Here is a 23,164-nt window from a genome sequence, read left to right as displayed (position 1 = left end):
GCATAGTAGCTAAAAGCTGCTTCACCACACTTTGTTTTAACAACAGGTTTTACCAGTAAATTTTGCTGCTGCGATCTGGTAGATCTGATTGGGTTAGGCCGCTGCAACATATCAGAGAGGTAATTGGGCCCTGTACCATTTAGAGATTTGTACACCAGCAGCAATGCTTTAAAGTCAGTTCTGTAGCTTACTGGAAGCCAGTGAAGGGACCTTAGAATTGGAGTAATGTGCTCTGTTCTTTTTGTTCGTGTGAGAACCCTAGCCGCTGCATTTTGAACCAGCTGAAGTCGTTTGATGGTCTTTTTTGGCAGGCCTGTGAAATTATTTTATTATACTGCAGCCCAGGCATGACTTCTTGGCTCAGTGCATGACTTTTACAACGACGCACTGTACACTGCAAAAAATGATATCTTAGCAAGTAAAAATATCTTGAAAATAGTTGAAACGATCTAGCATTTCCTGTTAGAAGAATACAAGACACCAATTCTGAGATTATTAAAGCTAGTTCTAGATTGCAACCAATTTATTCTAAGATGTCTTATCAAGTAAAATTATCTGCCCATGCAGCAAGATAATTTCACTAATATTAAGTCATTTTCTCCTCAAATTCAGTTTTTTGCAGTGTAAAAGTGAATCTGTTCATATATTATCCCTTTTGCATTTTGTAAACAAACCCAATAATGGTAGGAAATGCTCTTTGCTGTCTGTGGAATTCTGGGAACTGGGAGGGCACGGCTACTGCCTGACCTTAGACCGGGCCGTAACATATTACAGAACGGAATTTTCTTTAATCACAGATCTATCATTAGAGAATCTTCATTGTATAATCTGACATGAAGTAGTACATGTGTAATCACACAGTCTGTTATACATCGTGCATGGTGTCCAAAAAGGCAGGAACCAATGGGAATACTGGATGTTGAGCAAAATCTTCAAAAACATGATACAGTGGCTGAGAAAATGCTGACAGCATAAAGATGAACATGTGTTGTACAACCCCGATTCCAAAAAAGTTGGGACAAAGTACAAATTGTAAATAAAAACGGAATGCAATAATTTACAAATCTCAAAAACTGATATTGTATTCACAATAGAACATAGACAACATATCAAATGTTGAAAGTGAGACATTTTGAAATTTCATGACAGCAACACATCTCAAAAAAGTTGGGACAGGGGCAATAAGAGGCTGGAAAAGCTAAAGGTACAAAAAAGGAACAGCTGGAGGACCAAATTGCAGCTCATTAGGTCAATTGGCAATAGGTCATTAACATGACTGGGTATAAAAAGAGCATCTTGGAGTGGCAGCGGCTCTCAGAAGTAAAGATGGGAAGAGGATCACCAATCCCCCTAATTCTGCGACGACAAACAGAGGAGCAATATCAGAAAGGAGTTCGACAGTGTAAAATTGCAAAGAGTTTGAACATATCATCATCTACAGTGCATAATATCATCAAAAGATTCAGAGAATCTGGAAGAATCTCTGTGCGTAAGGGTCAAGGCCGGGAAACCATACTGGGTGCCCGTGATCTTCAGGCCCTTAGACAGCACTGCATCACATACAGGCATGCTTTTGTATTGGAAATCACAAAATGGGCTCAGGAATATTTCCAGAGAACATTATCTGTGAACACAATTCACCGTGCCATCTGCCGTTGCCAGCTAAAACTCTATAGTTCAAAGAAGAAGCCGTATCTAAACATGATCCAGAAGCGCAGACGTCTTGCTGGGCCAAGGCTCATTTAAAATGGACTGTGGCAAAGTGGAAAACTGTTCTGTGGTCAGACGAATCAAAATTTGAAGTTCTTTATGGAAATCAGGGACGCCGTGTCATTCGGACTAAAGAGGAGAAGGACGACCCAAGTTGTTATCAGCGCTCAGTTCAGAAGCCTGCATCTCTGATGGTATGGGGTTGCATTAGTATGTGTGGCATGGGCAGCTTACACATCTGGAAAGACACCATCAATGCTGAAAGGTATATCCAGGTTCTAGAGCAACATATGCTCCCATCCAGACAACGTCTCTTTCAGGGAAGACCTTGCATTTTCCAACATGACAATGCCAAACCACATACTGCATCAATTACAGCATCATGGCTGCGTAGAAGAAGGGTCCGGGTACTGAACTGGCCAGCCTGCAGTCCAGATCTTTCACCCATAGAAAACATTTGGCGCATCATAAAACGGAAGATACGACAAAAAAGACTTAAGACAGTTGAGCAACTAGAATCCTGCATTAGACAAGAATGGGTTAACATTCCTATCCCTAAACTTGAGCAACTTGTCTCCTCAGTCCCCAGACGTTTACAGACTGTTGTAAAGAGAAAAGGAGATGTCTCACAGTGGTAAACATGGCCTTGTCCCAACTTTTTTGAGATGTGTTGCTGTCATGAAATTTAAAATCACCTAATTTTTCTCTTTAAATGATACATTTTCTCAGTTTAAACATTTGATATGCCATCTATGTTCTATTCTGAATAAAATATGGAATTTTGAAACTTCCACATCATTGCATTCCGTTTTTATTTACAATTTGTACTTTGTCCCAACTTTTTTGGAATCGGGGTTGTACAGCCTTCCAGTAATCTACAGAAGAAAAACACAAACAGCATTTTCTCTCAGCTACAGCACTCAGCAGGACGTTCCTCAACATTCCCTCCTTGAGAATGATTTTATTCCACTTATTAAATCAGAATTTGTGTTCTTATTATTTGACTTTTAATCAGGACGCACTGATTGGAACTCGGTCTTTTGCCTCATATTAATGCAGAGTAGCTTAATGGAGCGCTCTAAATGCATTATTATTAAAATTAGTATTATAATTAGTACCACCATGATGAAGGAGAATCATCTCCATTTTAGCCGTGTGCTTCTGGCCACCATTGTGCCTCACGATGAGCCAGCAAGCAGCCTTGGAAACGCTAAATATAAAACGAGTGAATCATCGGGTTTCGGTACCAACACTGACTGTGCAGTGCTTATCTAAAGTGAACGACTGCGACTGAGCAAATGCTTGTTTTTCAAATCAGCATGAACATATTGCCATCTTATAATATTCTCCAGCGTTACACGAGAGCATTTTGTTGTTAAATAGCCAATAGCAAGTCTTGCAGACTGCCTTCATAACCCACAAACTCTTAGCTAGCATAAAGCGTATGACATGACGTTAGTCCTGCTGACACCACCGCGCTAATGGATTCTCAACTGTGATTGGTTAGAAGGTGTTGATTATTTTCCTAACACAGCAGCTCTGACGATAGTTACAGCAGTAATTCAAATCACAGCTTTATACTAACGCGCTTATTCTTGTACGTTATCGTTTCTATGGTAACGACTTGTTCACAGGGGCCTGTGTATCTACAACTATTACTATTAATACACAGGTTTAAAAAAAAGGATGTAATGATCGTTGATCTGGGATAGATTTCCGTATGGAGAAGTTTATTTCGTCGAAAGCCGGAACAAACGTTTTCCTCCAGAGGAGAGTCTTCAGGAAGGACAGATTTGTGTTTTACAGTTACAAACTGCATTTTTCAAATTATTATTATACAAAGCAAGTATAGGAATAACTTTAACTGTGATAACGTAAGCAGTGAACAGGAACCGGCTTATTTTGCAGCTGTTCCCACGAAACCGTGCAGAGTCGCAGAAACGCGTGTAAAGCCTATAAGCTGGCGTCTGTAGCGCACTCACTGAGGTAGATGTGGAAACAGAGTAAATGGCCGAGCAGCAATGACGAAAGAAGCCCCATCGTGATGGTCACTCCTGCCAGCGCAGGGATAGCTGGACCTGTTGTAGACACCGGAGCCACCGGCAAGAACACAAACCACACCACAGACTCGTTCTTCACTGAAGGTCGGACGAAGGAGGTGAAGACGGCAGAGAGAAACATGAGTCAGATAAACCTGCATTATGTTGTCAGATAAACACCATACTATACCTTTTATTGATTTAAAACCGTTTGCAAGCTCAGATTACAATAAATCCAATAAGGACTACCGGATTTCTGTCAAATAATATGATTAATTGGCACATCCATGGATTGTTAATCTGATCCCTACATTTCCCCCCCCTTACATCTGTACAAGTACACAAATACTTGTATGACCTGAAAGAGGGGAAAATGTTTGCCTTCATCCTTCAATCAAACCAGAAACCGCTACAAGGATAGCATGATGTGCGATTTGCTAAATAAATAAACAAACATACAGTACTGTGCAAAAGTCTTAGGCACCCTATTTTTGTCTTTTCATACAAACTTTGTTATAGATTTCTATTATACGACTTCTACATGATCGAATTGGTACAGAAACACTTTAGAGTTCCAAATGTTCATTTCCCAGCACAAAATTAAATGTTACGGGGGAAAAAAAGAAAAAAAGTTTGTATCCGAGAACTGGGTTTTGGTGCAAAATGAAGAAGCGAGTGTGACGAGGTGTCCAGAAGAACTGGGGCTGGTTCTGGAAGATGCTCAGTAAAACCTACAGCTCATTTCCGCATAAAACAGCACTCACTGTACCTGAGACTACCGTTTTTTAAAGCAAAAGGTCGTCTCACACCAAATATTGACGGTTTCATTTATTATGGCTTACTGATTACTGTTTATAGTATTTTTTTTTTTTAATGTTGAAACATTTCATTATTTTTAAGCCATTTTTGGTCGACGGCATTTCTTTACATGTGCCCAAGACTTCTGCACGGTACTGCAGATATAAGTATTTATATCAGTGAAGTGATTTACAGGGATTCCCGGTAATGTTAGAAAGCTGTAAAGATGAGGCCATGCTTTCAATCAACTACCACTGAATACATATGATGGAATTTAAAATATAGTATTTTGTGTTACAATATGTGCTTATTGACTGAGTTAGGTCGGGCCTGACGGGAAAATATTTGGCTCATGGTCATTTGTACGGACCGAGCGCATGTGCGCTCGGTCCGTACAAATGACCACGAGCCAAATATTTTCCCGTCAGGCCCGACCTAACTCAGTCAATAAGCATTTTATCATATGACCTTTTTTAACTAACATACGCAGTGGAAAACAATGAACAACGACGTGTGAAAAACAAACCAATCAATTTTTATTTGATTGACAGCAAACCCTTTTTATATGCTGAATCATCTTTGCACAAGTTTGAATTCTATAAAATACACTCGACTTTACTGTTCAATACTTTGCGAAAAGGATGACAAAGTGTCAGGTTCATAGTCTAAATTTCCTTTTTTCTTCGCTTGTATATAGAAACTACAAGGTGTCTCGCTCCTTAGAGGGGATGACTTATGTCTCTTTCCTCTTTAACTTCAGCAAGAAATCTTTTGAAAATGTTCACGTTGGACTGTTTTTTTTTTTTAAGGTATTTTCTTCTTGTTGTCCTTGTATAAACAAGTGAATTTCTTTGCCTGAAAGTACCTTTTTTGGTCAATTTTCTTCAACAATTTCAGCTTGTTCAATTAGGTCTGTGTCTGATAAATCATCTGGATAATAAAATTCATTTTTCAAAGCAACAATTCAGAGCAAAATGAAAAACAGCGGAAGCGAGGGAAACGGGTCCTGGGCCACACACGGCTTTTTCCAGACCAGATTCAAAAATACGTATCTGCCCAGTCATGTGACTTTTCCCAGTGGTTTTATTAGGAGCGCACGTGGGTCCATATGGGTCATATGATAAAAGAATAATATATCGATGCTATGCGATTAAAAAAAAAAAAAAAACGCAGCAATGCTACTATTTTGCAAACAGAAAATAAAATTTGTTGTAGCAACACTAGTTAAATAGTAAATTTAGGCTATTAACAGATTATTTAAGTGCATGTAAAAACATTAACTGAATCATCACCCAAGTTGTTGTTGTTGTCAGATCAGAGCACACTACCTTGCTGGAAGTGTTTATCAGACCGAAGCTTTGATGGATCCAAAAAGAACTCGATGAAAACATACGTTGCGATGATCACAACCAAAAATATGCCGAGCAGAGCAGATATGACACTGTTCAGGAAAACCCTGTAATGGAGAAAAGATACGGAAACTGACAAGACCTGCAGGACAATACAGTATACTGACACGAGGAATAAAACATGCTGTTATAGGAAACTAAATCAATCAATCAATAACAGGGTGGTGTAAAGGAGCATGATGTCAAGTGAAGACACTTCTACCACCCCAGCCTGAAGTTGATTAGTTTACTAAACGAGGCAGCTTGTGAGGTTTTGCTGGATTCGATAAAATGGCTTCAATTCTGGAAGAAATGCAGTCATTTCAGTCTTAGGCATGTACTTTTTTTTTTTTCCCGAAGCACCATTCTGAACACGTTCCAAGTTAACAAGATCCTGATTTTGGCTTTAATAGAAATGTGATTCCCATTGCTTTACTGCAGCAAACCTGAAAAGTGCCAAGCTCACAAGGCATCATGGGAAGCCATCTGTTATGTCCTGCTGTAACAATCACAACATATTGTGTGTTCATTATTCAGAAGGTCTTACCAATAGTTTCTGCTGCCCACACAGTTGTTCAGCCATCTGCAGTGGTGATCGAATCTGGCCACACACTTATTACAGGCACTGCAGTGTTTGGATTTCGGCCCTCTGAAAGCAACAGGGAAACGGTACAGTTGATAATAATAATAATAATAATAATTATTATTATTATTATTATTTCTTAAGATAAGGACACAAGTTTCAAACATTCAATGGCTACAAACATTAAATATAGACAAAGTGCGAAAAAAAAAAAAGACAAAAATGCTTAAAAAAATGTCCGATTTACAATGTATATTTAAAAACGAGTCTATTTACATAAGAATCCTTAAATCTGTTGGAATTTGAGGGTGATGGCTACTGGTTTTCCTTCATCTCATTATCTCTAGCCGCTTTATCCTGTTCTACAGGGTCGCAGGCAAGCTGGAGCCTATCCCAGCTGACTACGGGCGAAAGGCGGGGTACACCCTGGACAAGTCGCCAGGTCATCACAGGGCTGACACATAGACACAGACAACCATTCACACTCACATTTCACACCTACGGTCAATTTAGAGTCACCAGTTAACCTAACCTGCATGTCTTTGGACTGTGGGGGAAACCGGAGCACCCGGAGGAAACCCACGCGGACACGGGGAGAACATGCAAACTCCGCACAGAAAGGCCCTCGCCGGCCACGGGGCTCGAACCCGGACCTTCTTGCTGTGAGGCGACAGCGCTAACCACTACACCACCGTGCCGCCCATGATTCTTTCCTTTTCAGTAAGATTCTGTATAACAGCTGGGTCTCAATTACATTTCTTAAAAATATTAACATCTGCTTTCTATAAAAAAGGGAAGCCATGGCCAAATGGTTAGAGAAACAGCTTTGGGACCAAAATGTTGCTGGTTCGATTCCCTGAATCAGCAGAACTGGCTCGAGTGCCCTTGAGCAACCCTCAGCTGCTCTGGCAAGAGTGGTGGCGTACCTTGTGTCTGATTAGCCAAAGAAAAACTGACGATATGATTATCAGTTCGGGCAAAAACCCAGCCATAATGTAACATTCTCTAAAAGATTACGAATATTTACTTTGTCTGAGCTGTATTTCCTTTTATAACATCTGTCTAAAAAAAAAAAATTCTGAATTTGTGTAAGCTCTGAGTCGGAAGCGCCATATATTAAACACACACACACACACACACACACACACACAAAAAAAGGTGTTCATACAAAAAAATTAGGTAAAACTAAAGTATTAAAAGGTTGAGCAACCTCTACCTGAGAAAAACCTTCCTTTCTGAGTGACCTGGTTTCTTACAAATATTTATTTGCCTTGGTTCACTTAGCCTGTGCCTGCTTAGTACATTTACAATTCTCTTGAAACGTTATCCCAAGAATTGGCAATTCTACACATTGTGGAATATTACGAATAGGAGATAGATCTTAGCCGTAGCCTTTCTTACGGAAAATAAGCTCTTTACATTCTGATGGATTGCGGTTCATATTATTGTCCTTAGACCAGGCAAGAAACTGGTCAACCATGTCCAAGCAGCATTGTCCATTATTCCAAACCAGAACGATGATAGCTGAATCACTGGCATATTTAAAAAGGGCGGGGTTGTTATCCAAGCTAATTTCTAGGTAATTAATAAATATATCAAAGAGATAAGGACCACTAATACTTCCTTGTGTTGTTCCCTTATTAACAATACCTGATAATAAAATGGACTCAAGATGAATCTCTTTGCAGGCCTGATTAGGGATGTGAAGCATGCTGGCTGCCTACAGCTAACACCATATGTTCATGCACTATTCATTCCTTACAAGGTCTAATTACAGTTCAGCGATCATGTAGAAGCGTGATCAATCCCTCACTTAACATCTTTACAGCAGGTTTTATTTGCTGAACGGACGGCTTGATGAACTAAACACTTTCTCTTCGTGCTTCACTGATTCATGAAATGTTCCCTCCACCCTCCAGGCACACTTACACATCCACCTCACAGAGGTAACAGTGGCAGTTCTCGATGACGTGTGCGTGTTTTGTGCGGTCGAACACAGGCAGTGGTCCCTTGTAGCTCTTTGCTCTGACGTTATAGTCTGCAGGGTCGATGGAGACAGCGGTCAGGTGCACAAGCAGGTGACAGACGAACGTAATGCCTGTACACTGAACACTGGGTTAAAGCTGAGTAACTGCAGAAGAGTGTAAATCTGAATTCATCGAAATCAGAGAAATGGCGATCAAATACCTTAAGAAAATAAATATCTGTGGTGAATCTTCATTTCATTCGGACACTCATTGTATTTTTCGTTTGGATGGTCGACATATTTCAGGGGAATTTTACGACACTGACTTACGGTTTGTTTTCATTCACAACGTGATTCTGCCGCCCTCATCATGTCCAACTTGTTTTCTTTCGGTTTCATCTCATCTCATCTCATTATCTCTAGCCGCTTTATCCTTCTACAGGGTCGCAGGCAAGCTGGAGCCTATCCCAGCTGACTACGGGCGAAAGGCGGGGTACACCCTGGACAAGTCGCCAGGTCATCACAGGGCTGACACAAAGACACAGACAACCATTCACACTCACATTCACACCTACGGTCAATTTAGAGTCACCAGTTAACCTAACCTGCATGTCTTTGGACTGTGGGGGAAACCGGAGCACCCGGAGGAAACCCACGCGGACACGGGGAGAACATGCAAACTCCGCACAGAAAGGCCCTCACCGGCCCCGGGGCTCGAACCCAGGACCTTCTTGCTGTGAGGCGACAGCACTAACCACTACACCACCGTGCCGCCCCTTCTTTCGGTTTCATTTCTTTAAATTAATTTATACTTCAGGTTTTACTGGATTAATCAAGATTTAGCTTTATTTCCTCCTGAAGCTTTGAATTTGGAGGAGTCTAACTCTTAAAACTGCAGATCAGGTAATGGGTTAGAACAATAACAACGCGCGCACCATAATGGGGTGTATTTATTGTTACCGTTAAACTGAGTTTTACTGAAAAAAAATCATTAAAGCATAATGAGTGTCACAACTATACCTGCTTTTTGATAAACTTTGGTAACCACTTTCCTTTCATTGAACTGGTAAATAGATACACTACCGTTCAAAAGTTTGGGGTCACCCAGACAATTTTGTGTTTTCCATGAAAAGTCACACTTTTATTTACCACCATAAGTTGTAAAATGAATAGAAAATATAGTCAAGACATTTTTCTGGCCATTTTGAGCATTTAATCGACCCCACAAATGTGATGCTCCAGAAACTCAATCTGCTCAAAGGAAGGTCAGTTTTATAGCTTCTCTAAAGAGCTCAACTGTTTTCAGCTGTGCTAACATGATTGTACAAGGGTTTTCTAATCATCCATTAGCCTTCTGAGGCAATGAGCAAACACATTGTACCATTAGAACACTGGAGTGAGAGTTGCTGGAAATGGGCCTCTATACACCTATGGAGATATTGCACCAAAAACCAGACATTTGCAGCTAGAATAGTCATTTACCACATTAGCAATGTATGGAGCACTTGCATGTGACGTCACAGCCGATCCAGATTGTGACAGACGCCATCTTGTCGGTCAAACGCCATATTCCGCCTTCTACTTCTGGTTCTACTTCTGCTTTTACTTCTACCTTTTCTTCTGGAAAACCCCACTATATACAATTCTACTACAACGGCTGCGGCTACAAGCTCTCCCTACCTGTGCACGGTTTTTATGTTTGTGTGTATTTTTGCGTGTTGTTCATCTGTACCGGACTTCAATAGCCACTACAACCGTATGGACTTACTGGACATTGGTTTCCAGCAGAAAATGACGGTTTGTAGCGATTTCCATCGCATGCACAACATTCCGGACGAGATAGCGAGACCAGCGGGGTGTCCGTGGATTGTTATCGGAAGCAAAGCGAAGGAGGCGGCACCGGGAGCGGAAGCAAAAGCGAGGCTGCAGGCAGAGCCGGCCTGTTGACTAAGCTCAGAAAACAGCCACTCAAACCTCCACTGCTAAGCCTCTATCTCTCCAACGCCACATCCATGTAAACAAGATGGACGATTTGGAATTACCTTATTCTATTCTATAGTCGGCTGGTCAGTGCTATACTCAATACTTAAGTGACTTACCCATCCAATGAGGATTCTTGTTTACAAGATACCACATCTGAGTCGCTGACAAATCCTGAATTTCTGTAAAGATAACTGTCCAGAGATTTATAAGCACGCAGTGCTTCACCACTGAACAGCGAGGGAAAGTTAATGAGGTAATTATACACGTCTGGGTATTCCGCTGGCAGTTCAAAATCCGGTCGTGAAAACTCCGTCCGGAAAGCCATAAGGGTCACTAATCTGTAGATCGTTTATTTTAGACATATATCTAGTTATCTGTTCATTAGAAAAATGAGCCGTGTAGTCCGTTGGTTGAAACTGATCCATTCTGTACACGAGTGCAGCAGTATTCAGCGGTGTTTTTGACCGACAAGATGGCGGTTGTGTACTTTCCGGTCACGTGACTGCAAGATCTCTATAGAGTGTATTTCTGATTAGTTTAAAGTGATCTTCATTGAAAAGAACAGTGCTTTTCTTTCAAAAATAAGGACATTTCAAAGTGACCCCAAACTTTTGAACGGTAGTGTAGTAATAATAAGGATATTGTCAGGACAAGTGAAACAACTTGCTGCTTGTCCGACTGAACGAGTGGATTAAAAAGTTAATATTGAGTCCTACTTGGAGCCCAGTTTGTCAGGAATTTGACGTAACCAAAAAACAAAACAAAACCACAGACAATAGTGCTTTTTAAAAGCAGACGTATTCTGTTGATTTGCAGCCAAAAACAATACGAAGTGTACAAGCACCACTATTCATTCAGACTGGAGTCACATTGTGCAGAAAGTCAGATTTCACCCCATGTAAGGTTTAAATCAGTCATGTCTGAGCTCGCTGTGAACTCTGACTACCCTGACAAAAAAACAAAATAAAACAAGTGTTAAGTACAATACTCATCACTGCTGTCATGCTGAATGTGATTTCATCCTGAAAACTGCTCAAATCCGATCTGAGCTTCCTGTATGAACGCAGCCTCTACATCCGATTCCAGATTATTCTTGGGTTTCAGTCACGTGACCTTTCTTAGCGATTTCACTTCTGGTAAAACAGCTGGTGGTTGAGCAAACCAAAATGGCTGCCGTAGTGCAAACAACTAGCGATAACTCATCAGAGTACGCTCTTAATCTAGAAGTCACTGCTCGCTTTCGATACATTCAGAAGATTGCTATGTGCAATGGAATCGACCCCTACAGTCTGGGAAAGAAGGATTTGTTATACGATCTCGAAAACATCCCTTCAGTCGAGTTCCCCGACATCTCAAACTATCTGGTGTTGCAGACGTCCTTCTACACCGCAAAACAGATGAAAGCGTGGAAGAGTACGGAGGCTTACAACTTTTTTGTATGTGGCTGGGTAAAGGACCTCGGGATCAAGTCGCTGCCGAATGAATCCTGGATTGTTTTTGCCCGTGTAAGTGTGTTTTTTTCATTCGCGTCTTTACAACAAAGTTGAAGTGTAAACAAACAACAGCTGGCTTGATTCTCACTTGTGTTGGCTCTTATCTCTCAGGTAAATCATTCACAAAGATCATCAGAAACCTCTTTAAAGACCTGGATCTTAGTTAAACAAGACAGAGATCACGGCGCATTGTAACTGTACGGCTGGGGAAGAATTTTGTCATGACTTTCATGCATATGGACTTTGTGAGGAGTAAACTAAGAAACAGCTGGGGACTTTACCGCTTCGTGACTAAAAAAAAAAAAAAAAAAGTCCTGTAAAATAACGACACATAGCAAGAAAAGTACTTGGAAAACACTAAGGACGTAGCTGAGAGGGAAATACAAACCTTTCACCAAGTGATCACTGCAAACTCGAGCACGCTTCGACTCGGCTCCCTTCGATTTCACTGAGAGGTTCAAAAGCCACCTTTCTCGACGTCTTTTTGTGAACTCCTGTGTTCGTTCACCCTTTTCTATTAGTTCACGAGGAGCCCTGAAGAAACTTATCAGTTTCACGGTTTGATCGACTCGAACAACGTCAAACAACGCAAGCGTAAGGCATTTTTCATGCATGCAATGCACCTTCTCCATACAAACACTTTGTCAACTGAGCTTTGGTAGACCACCAGCTACAGTTTTGAATAACTAATGAGGCGGGTGTGACGTCACGTGAAACCCAAGAATTTTCCCACCTCTACATTTTAACCCACGTGTCCATTTTCATCACAAAGGATACGATATAGCCAGCCGGTATCCAGTACGATGGCAGCAGAGGGATGAAAACTCCAAAGCCTGTGACAGCAAAGTAAAGGTAGAGAAGCCACGCCAACAGCTGGAAGGGGTGAGGAGGCCAGCTCCACCCATTTGTTCTGGAGCACAGGGGTACATCAGCTCGCCTTGGTGCGCCATCGCTCATAGGCACCGTGCGGTTTGGGTTCCTGCTGCACAGGTCCATGAGAGAACGGGCCCGAGTTCTGTCTCTGAGGCACTACTGCAATAAACATGAGCACAAACCTAAATAATTCAGACTCAAACACACTCTAGCATGCTTTAAGCGAAGCCATTGAAGCAATTATAAACACTGGCTGCATTACGAAGTCCATTTTCGGGATAGGATCTGCTGAGCATAAAAACGTGTCAGATGCCATGTACAGTAAGCTCTGGGTGAGTCCTACACAACGACATGTGATACATTCAATCTCAAATCCGCAGTACATCCGAGTTTGAAATAAATCAAAGTCTATCCTTCGGAAACAAATACAAGCTGTTCTCTGAAGCCACTGGTTTCCTGTAACAATCATATACAGGATATTAATGTCATAAACATGTACTATAATGATTATTATGATAGTTTGACCCTCACCTATTCACTGATTCACTGGTGGCTGTCCATCAGCAATTTATTCCACCTCATTTCAGTCCTCGTCATGTTCTCCTGTTCAAACAGATTCCAGTCTGTTCACGTCCATATCCATCACCAGCTCGTTACCTTCTTCATCGACGCTTTGGGTTTTTTCTTTCTGAAGTAACGATTGCTGACAAGCACCATCTCCATGCTCAGAAGTTATACATCCATGTCATGAACCCGTGACATGCTCAGCTGGGAGAACTGTCTGGAACAAGACATTAACTTTCATTCATACTGTATCACATACTAAACTATTCATTAAGTAGTTATTTATCCATCAATCAATCAAACTCTGAGTAAGTTTTTCCACCATGGGAGTGTCTTCAGGACAGAAGACTGCTATGACATGTTTATAACTTTGCTGATGCACATAACAGGAACTAACTTGTTTCACAAAGTTTCCGTGACATTAAAGGGGTACCAAATATATACAGTTGCTGATGTGACAAAGTAACGTATTCTTAAGTATTCTATCAAATTTATATACTAGAAAACAATGAAATATCTTGGTAATTGTAAATATAATACTTTATACACTAAACCGCACAAGAGTCGCCATTTTTAAAAGACCGTGACGTCAGCGCTACCCACTGCACTAGCGGAACTCTCCGAAATAGAGGAGATAAGCGTGTAATCATGGCGTCGGGCGCATCAAGTGAAAGCGACAGCTCTGTCGAATCATACGAAGAGATCCCGCAAGACACACTGCAAGCAGGCTATGGCTTAGAAGGGTACCAGTTTGAACCTAGGAGAGGTACTCTCGACTCCGGTGATGAAATAAGAGAAGAAAGCTCGGATGACGGCGAGGATGAGACTGATGCTGACCATGGGCATGGCGAGCATGGGGCAGAGCGTCTGCGTGCAGGTGACACGGCGTGGTGCTCATGCGGAAAATGTAACGTGGAGTTGCTCACGAGTCCAGCAGAATTTATTTGCTGCAATGAGATAGGCGCCACCCGTGGACTTGCGAAATCGTCGCAAGAGGCAGAAACAGGTATTTCACACGTGCTATTCCCAACCTCAATGAGCCAACACAACTGGGCACATACATACGTCATGAGTGTTACGCAGAGAAAATGAACGTGCATTCTGATTGGATAAAATTAATATCATGGCGGGCTGTTCGAACTGCGGAAATAGTTTGCTCGAGCTACTTTCAAAACACTATAACTTTCCAACCTTAGAACAAAAAACTTTTGTAAGTCTTGAATAAGGTTCGTTAATGTGTGTTTTATTGTTATATTTACTCTATATATTGCCCTCTGTTCCCCTTTAACAATAAAGTAGTAAAGTATGATTTGTTCTTAATGAAGGAGAAAAAAAAAGAAGAAAAAAAAAATCACAGGCAAACTGCTGTGGTATAAGAGGAATAAAACACTTTGGGACACGCAGTTATAGAAAATAATCGGACAAAAAGAGTCAAAAACTAAAAGGTTTGTATACCTCGAAATCATTTATTGTGTTAAAGACAAATATGCGCAAGACTTTTGCACAGTAGTGTATCGTTTCTGCAATCAACAGATAAAGTCCGAGTCTGTATTGCCCATCCCCAGCGGGAATAAAAGAATAGGAATCTCTTCACACAGACACGTCCTATTGCAAACTTACACCTCCCTAGTTACAATACTTTTAACCTTGCATTCAAAAAAAAAAATGTTATTTCAAAATAATTCCTTTGATTAGTGTATTACTGTGTTTATAAAAAAAAAAATACCTTAACAACAACAACAACAGCAGCTTTACACAATATTCACTGAAAAAAAAAAATTGGGGGAACCCCCCACACACACACACTTTTCACATTTCTCTTGACTGTCTTCTCATATGACTGAGTGTAATGTTTCATGAATTTTAATAAACACTGAACTATGGATATGTAGCTGGTGTAGTGGTTAGTGCTGTCGCCTCACAGCAAGGTGGTTCTGGGTTCAAGCCCCGTGGCCTATGGGGGCCTTTCTGTGCGGAGTTTGCATGTTCTCCCCGTGTCCGCGTGGGTTTCCTCCGGGTGCTCCGGTTTCCCCCACAGTCCAAAGACATGCAGGTTAGGTTAACTGGTGACTCTAAATTGAGCGTAGGTGTGAATGTGAGTGTGAATGGTTGTCTGTGTCTATGTGTCAGCCCTGTGATGACCTGGCGACTTGTCCAGGGTGTACCCCGCCTTTCGCCCGTAGTCAGCTGGGATAGGCTCCAGCTTGCCCGCGACCCTGCACAGGATAAGCGGTTATGGATAATGGATGGATGGATATTTAGCATGGAAAAAAAAAAATTACCAGAAACTAAATTTGAGGTTAGCACTGAACCTCTCAGGGAAGGAAGTTAAATGAAGAGAGTTATAACATCAACGAAACTGAGTTCATGTTAAAACTGTTAATGTTATAATCATGCTATCCACCCAAATGAGGATGGGTTCCCTTTTGAGTCTGGTTCCTCTCGAGGTTTCCTCATGTCGTCTGAGGGAGTTTTTCCTTGCCCCCGTCGCCACAGGCTCGCTCATTGGGGATAGATTAGGGATAAAATTAGCTCATGTTTAAAGTCATTCAAATTCTGTAAAGCTGCTTGCGACAATGTCTATTGTTAAAAGCACTATAGAAATAAACTTGACTTAAATATATCCATGACTTTATGTCAACTAAATTTGGCATGAAATGAAATAGCTGCAGGTTTGTTTGTTTACTGACTGATTATTATTAGTATTATTTTAGTTGGAGGTTTGAATAAAGTATCCAATTAAACTACATAAACATGTTCCAGTTCACAGCGGGATGGTAATATTACTCAGTTATCAACATTCAAGCTGTAATGAGAGATCAGGACATTAAAGCAAAACAAAACCATCTCATTCAAAAGAGAGTTTACAGTTTAACAGAAACCCAGAGAGCTCTCCTACCTCACTCCAACCTCTCTCCTTCCTCACTCCTCTCTCTCCTACCTCACTCTCACTCCTGCCTTTCTCTTACCTCAGTCCTGCCTCACCCGAACCTCTCCTTCACTCACTCTTGCCTCTCTCTTACCTCAGTCCTGCTTCTCTCTCTCCTACCTCACTCCAACCTCTCTGCTTCCTCACTCTCACTCCTGCCTCTCGCTCACCTCAGTCCTGCCTGCCTCTCGCTCACCTCAGTCCTGCCTGCCTCTCGCTCACCTCAGTCCTGCCTGCCTCTCGCTCACCTCAGTCCTGCCTGCCTCTCGCTCACCTCAGTCCTGCCTGCCTCTCGCTCACCTCAGTCCTGCCTGCCTCTCGCTCACCTCAGTCCTGCCTGCCTCTCGCTCACCTCAGTCCTGCCTGCCTCTCGCTCAACTCAGTCCTGCCTGCCTCTCGCTCAACTCAGTCCTGCCTGCCTCTCGCTCAACTCAGTCCTGCCTGCCTCTCGCTCAACTCAGTCCTGCCTGCCTCTCTCTCAACTCAGTCCTGCCTGCCTCTCTCTCAACTCAGTCCTGCCTGCCTCTCTCTCAACTCAGTCCTGCCTGCCTCTCTCTCACCTCAGTCCTGCCTGCCTCTCTCTCACCTCAGTCCTGCCTGCCTCTCTCTCACCTCAGTCCTGCCTGCCTCTCTCTCACCTCAGTCCTGCCTGCCTCTCTCTCACCTCAGTCCTGCCTGCCTCTCTCTCACCTCAGTCCTGCCTGCCTCTCTCTCACCTCAGTCCTGCCTGCCTCTCTCTCACCTCAGTCCTGCCTGCCTCTCTCTCACCTCAGTCCTGCCTGCCTCTCTCTCACCTCAGTCCTGCCTGCCTCTCTCTCACCTCAGTCCTGCCTGCCTCTCTCTCACCTCAGTCCTGCCTGCCTCTCTCTCACCTCAGTCCTGCCTGCCTCTCTCTCACCTCAGTCCTGCCTGCCTCTCTCTCACCTCAGTCCTGCCTGCCTCTCTCTCACCCTCTCTCCTACCTCACCCCAACTTCTCTGCTTCCTCACTCTCACTCCTGCCTCTCTCTTACATCACTCCTGCCTCTCTCTCCAACCTCTCTGCTTCCTCACTCTCACTCCTGCCTCTCTCTCACCTCACTCCTGCCTCTCTCTCACCTCACTCCTGCCTCTCTCTTAGGCTGCTGGGCCATAGAAGGTTCACGCTGCATGCTGCACGCTACACGTTCACGTGAAGAACCGGACCCTGGGCCATTAAACTTCATGCTTGGATGTTCACGTGTTGCGTCTGTTCTACTTTGACCGAGTAACCAACAATACGGACTCTTCGGATGACGACGATTGCCTCATTCTGCTTTTACTGAGACAGAGGAAGAGAAAAAGGAACAGAATTTGGAGCCGAGAACACTTCCTTCTGAGAGAAACCCGTGGTGAATTTCACCGAACATTCTATAATCTGCTTGACAATCCCGATGAAGAACTATTTTTCAATTATACCATTCAATTATATTTTTTCTGAAGTTTTCCCCTGAAAGCATAGAGTTATCTCCCTAGACCCGTTCTGATTGGCTGGCGCGGCGGTGACCGCATGCATTGACTGGAATTTCCATCTTCACGCCTAGAAAAAAGTGTGCATGTTCATTTCACGCTTCACACGTGAAGTGTGCAGCGTGCAACGTGAACGCCGTTCTATGGCCCAGAGCAAGCCATGCTACGTTTGTCCACTTTTCTTTACACGCGTGTAGCGTGTAGTGTGCAGCATGCAGCGTGAACCTTCTATGGCCCAGCAGCCTTACATCACTCCTGCCTCTCTCTCTCCAACCTCACTCTCACCTCAGTCCTGCCTCTCTCTCACTCCAACCTCTCTGCTTCCTCACTCTTGCCTCTCTCACTCCTGCCTCTCTGCTTCCTCACTCTCACTCCTGCCTCTCTGCTTCCTCACTCTCACTCCTGCCTCTCTCTCACTCCAACCTCTCTGCTTCCTCACTCTCACTCCTGCCTCTCTCTCACTCCAACCTCTCTGCTTCCTCACTCTCACTCCTGCCTCTCTCTCACTCCAACATCTCTGCTTCCTCACTCTCACTCCTGCCTCTCTCTCACTCCAACCTCTCTGCTTCCTCACTCTCACTCCTGCCTCTCTCTCACTCCAACCTCTCTGCTTCCTCACTCTCACTCCTGCCTCTCTCTCACTCCAACCTCTCTGCTTCCTCACTCTCACTCCTGCCTCTCTCTCACTCCAACCTCTCTGCTTCCTCACTCTCACTCCTGCCTCTCTCTCACTCCAACCTCTCTGCTTCCTCACTCTCACTCCTGCCTCTCTCTCACTCCAACCTCTCTGCTTCCTCACTCTCACTCCTGCCTCTCTCTCACTCCAACCTCTCTGCTTCCTCACTCTCACTCCTGCCTCTCTCTCACTCCAACCTCTCTGCTTCCTCACTCTCACTCCTGCCTCTCTCTCACTCCAACCTCTCTGCTTCCTCACTCTCACTCCTGCCTCTCTCACCTCACTCCTGCCTCTCTCTCTCCAACCTCTCTGTTTCCTCACTCTCACTCCTGCCTCTCTCTCCTCACTCCTGCCTCTCTCTCCTCACTCCTGCCTCTCTCTCTCCAACCTCTCTGTTTCCTCACTCTCACTCCTGCCTCTCTCCCATCTCACGCCAACCTCCCTGCTTCCTCACTCTCACTCCTGCATCTCTGCTTCCTCACTCTCACTCCTGCCTCTCTCTCACCTCACTCCTGCCTCTCTCTCCTCACTCCTGCCTCTCTCTCCTCACTCCTGCCTCTCTCTCCTCACTCCTGCCTCTCTCTCCTCACTCCTGCCTCTCTCTCTCCAACCTCTCTGTTTCCTCACTCTCACTCCTGCCTCTCTCCCATCTCACGCCAACCTCCCTGCTTCCTCACTCTCACTCCTGCATCTCTGCTTCCTCACTCTCACTCCTGCCTCTCTCTCACCTCACTCCTGCCTCTCTCACCTCACTCCTGCCTCTCTCTCCTCACTCCTGCCTCTCTCTCTCTCTCTCTCTCTCTCTCTCCAGCCTCTCTGTTTCCTCACTCTCACTCCTGTCTCTCTCCCATCTCACGCCAACCTCCCTGCTTCCTCACTCTCACTCCTGCCTCTCTCTTACCTCAGTTCTGCCTCACTCTACTTCACACCGACCTCAGTCCTCCCTCTCGCTACCTCCTACCTCACCCCGCTTCACACTGCAGCTGATGACAGATATAAAGCAGTGAACTGAAACCCTAACAATTCACACCGAGCAGCTCACATCAACAAACTTAACATTCGTGCAAATATTTACAGAGTTTTTCCTACCAAATAAACTCCCACTTCACCAAGTCGACATTTCAACTGGGCTGTTAAAGAGATGCGCTCCAACACAAATTACCTGCACAGGAATAACTGGCGTGAATAGGATGTGAGGAGAATACAGAAATGACGTACTTCCGGGAAGATCAGGCGCGCGTGTGGGTTTCACAATAAAAGTATGTTTTCTGTGCTCCTCAGCGGTGCTTTGATTTATCGCTTTAACTAACTCACTCTTCAAATGAAGATTGGGGTGCTACAAAGTGCTCTATTAGGAAAGATAAACTGACTTGTGTTAATTTAGAAAGAAAGAAAAGATTTTAAAAAAAGTGATCAGTTCAGTGTTCTAATCTTAACTAGAAGAGCATCCGGAAGAGTCCATTCCTCTGCCAGGCCACATATTATCAGCATCAAACTAAAATCACTTGAACCTAAGATAATACTAAATTTGTATGCCAAATTTCATCAAAATCCGTTCACTACTTTTTGAGTTACGTTGGGAACAGACCAAAAAAAAAAATCCTGAATCCACATACATATAGAAGAAGAACAACAACAACTTTATTCATCACAGGCTTGTGAAATTCCTCTCTGCATTTAACCCATCTGAAGCAGTGAACACACACATACCCGGAGCAGTGGGCAGCCATGCTAACTGCAGTTGGGAGTTTGGTGTCTTGCTCAAGGGCACCTCAGCCCAAGACCGTCCCATCTAACCGCATGTCTTTGAACTGTGGGGGAAACCGGAGCACCCGGAGGAAACCTACACACATATCCAGATTTGCATCAAAATCTAATCAACTATTCCTTTGCCCATGGCTCACCTTTCCTCAAAATTTCACCAAAATCCGTTCACTACTTTTTGAGTTGTGTTGGGAACAGACCAAAAAAATAAATAAATAAATCCTGGATCCACATGTGTAGCCAGATTTGCATCAAAATCTAATCAATTGTTCCTTGGCCCATGGCTCACCTTTCCTCAAAATTTCACCAAAATCCGTTTACTACTTTTTGCGTTACGTTGGGAACAGACCAAAAAAAAAAATCCTGGATTCACATACATATCTGGATTTGTATCAAAATCTAATCAACCGTTCCTTTGTGCATGGCTCACCTTTCCTCAAAATTTCACCAAAATCCGTTTACTACTTTTTGCGTTACGTTGGGAACAGACCAAAAAAAAAAATCCTGGATTCACATACATATCCAGATTTGTATCAAAATCTAATCAACTATTCCTTTGTCCATGGCTCACCTTTCCTCAAAATTTCACCAAAATCCGTTCACTACTTTTTGAGTTGTGTTGGGAATAGGCCAAAAAAAAAAAATCCTGGATCCACATGCATATCCGGATTTGCATCAAAATCTAATCAACCGTTCCTTTGCCCATGGCCCACCTTTCCTCAAAATTTCACCAAAATCCATTCACTACTTTTTGAGTTGTGTTGGGAATAGGCCAAAAAAAAAATCCTGGATCCACATGCATATCCGGATTTGCATCAAAATCTAATCAACCATTCCTTTGCCCATGGCCCACCTTTCCTCAAAATTTCACCAAAATCCGTTCACTACTTTTTGAGTTACGTTGGGAAAAGGCAAACAAACAGAGGCGAAAACATAACCTCTTCCAGCAAAGTTGGTGGAGGTAATAAAATCTCATCTCACACAGTTAAAAGAACAAAATAATCTTTGTTCATATTATTATTTAACTCAGGAGATTTACAATGGCAATTTTCAATATAATCCTACAGTGTTGTTCAATTCTTGAATCTGATTAGTCAGAAGATGTCGATTAGTTCTCTATAGCAGCAGCTCTGACAGAATAGAGAAGTACCAAACGGTCGACTCTACGTTAGCATCGATAGCTTGATAACCAGATACGGTAACCAGTAGATGTCATATGAGCCATCTTCAACCCATAAAATGCTGATTTCTATAAAAATGGTAATTGTCGATATTAACACCAGAACTGATGTGTTTCATCATAGTGCAGTCATATAATTTACAGCTCAAACACATTTAAGTGTGCAGTACCTCTTTAATGTACTCATTCTAATATGGCCAAAAGTATGTAGACACCTGACCATCACCCATCCATATATGGTCCTTCCCCAAACTGTTGTCACATAGTTGGAAGCGCACAATTGTATCATACCGGTATATCTTTGTATGCTGTAGAATTACAATTTCCCTTCACTGAAACTAAGAGGCCCAAACCTGTTCAGGCATGACAGTGCCCCTGTGCACAAAACAAGTTCCCTGAAGGCATGCTGTGTTTCTCAAATCCAAGGATGCTTCCTTGGTAAAATGGGTCCTTGAAATAATCCTGCCTTATATTTTCACATAGGATTGTGGGTGCTTTAAGAATGCCAATGATACACACAGGCATCTTTGAAAATTCTTGAAGCACTCCATGTTGGGAGAATTCAAAGGATCTTAGACATTGGAAGAGTACTTCGGCAAGATACGATGACCTAGCATTCTTGAACTGCAGCCATTACGGATCCTTCCTTGACATTGAGAAGCGCCCACGGTTTTCAAATATTGGAGTGGAAGAACTTGAGTGGGCGGCACGGTGGTGTAGTGGTTAGCGCTGTCGCCTCACAGCAAGAAGGTCCGGGTTCGAGCCCCGTGGCCGGTGAGGGCCTTTCTGTGTGGAGTTTGCATGTTCTCCCCGTGTCCGCGTGGGTTTCCTCCGGGTGCTCTGGTTTCCCCCACAGTCCAAAGACATGCAGGTTAGGTTAACTGGTGACTCTAAATTGACCGTAGGTGTGAATGTGAGTGTGAATGGTTGTCTGTGTCTATGTGTCAGCCCTGTGATGACCTGGTGACTTGTCCAGGGTGTACCCCGCCTTTCGCCCGTAGTCAGCTGGGATAGGCTCCAGCTTGCCTGTGACCCTGTAGAACAGGATAAAGCGGCTAGAGATAATGAGATGAGATGAGATGAGATGAGAACTTGAGTGGCCTGCACAGAGGTGGCCTCACCTCAACCCTACTGAACACAGTTGTGATGAACTTATGTGGATGAACATCGACTACACCTCAGGCCTATTCACCCTACATCAGTATCTGACCTCACGGAGGCTGAATGAACACAAATCCCCACAGCCATGCTTCAAAAGCGAATGGAAAGCCTTCCCAGAAGAGTGGAGGTTATTATAAGAGCAAATAGCACATATGAGTGTGATGGTCAGGTGTCCACAAACTTTTGGCCATATAGTGTACTTTTTTTTCTACATTTACACCTTATTTTACAGGGACTTTTGTGATGGACAATCTACATAAACCAATGCTGTTAATAAACAGAAGTGCGGTTATTTAACAAAGAAAAATGTCTCATTATTGGTATGTAGAAGTTTTCTTTATTGGAACAAGTCTCCAAGTTCAGTGCTTTGTAACAGTCTGAAACTTTTGTACCATGGGAAAGATGGGAAAGTCTTCAGGACAGGACTTGCTCTTTCCTGTCACACCACCCCAATGTTGATTATTTTTCTATAAACAGCATTCCTTCTGTTGTTTCTCACTTAAAATGCCATGCCAGTGTGGTCAGAACCAAAATGGAGCAAATGCCACTACCTGCTATCATGTGGAAAAG

General features: G+C 43.1%; 1 protein-coding gene across 3 annotated transcripts in view; it reads right to left on the bottom strand.

Moving 5' to 3' along the window:
- zdhhc1 (zinc finger DHHC-type containing 1) overlaps positions 1–19,701 on the bottom strand; it is a 53,414-nt gene extending 33,713 nt beyond the window's left edge. The window contains exons 1-7 of one of the 3 annotated variants that reach the window (XM_060911760.1): positions 19,652–19,701; positions 13,365–13,614; positions 12,738–12,992; positions 8,448–8,623; positions 6,483–6,584; positions 5,876–6,003; positions 3,693–3,848 (exon numbers count right to left, since the gene is read on the bottom strand). In XM_060911760.1, the coding sequence (XP_060767743.1) occupies positions 3,693–3,848; positions 5,876–6,003; positions 6,483–6,584; positions 8,448–8,623; positions 12,738–12,956 (781 nt within the window). In that variant the 5' untranslated portion in view covers positions 12,957–12,992; positions 13,365–13,614; positions 19,652–19,701. Of the gene's footprint in view, positions 1–3,692; positions 3,849–5,875; positions 6,004–6,482; positions 6,585–8,447; positions 8,624–12,737; positions 12,993–13,364; positions 13,615–19,578 lie in introns of all 3 variants that reach the window. The other 2 variants (XM_060911758.1, XM_060911759.1) reach the window with 2 other exon arrangements.
- Positions 19,702–23,164: the final 3,463 nt, after the last annotated feature.

This window comes from Neoarius graeffei, chromosome 27, assembly GCF_027579695.1.
Source record: "Neoarius graeffei isolate fNeoGra1 chromosome 27, fNeoGra1.pri, whole genome shotgun sequence".
In the NCBI taxonomy this organism is placed as follows: Eukaryota; Metazoa; Chordata; class Actinopteri; order Siluriformes; family Ariidae; genus Neoarius; species Neoarius graeffei.
This window is presented reverse-complemented; position numbering and strand designations above follow the sequence as displayed.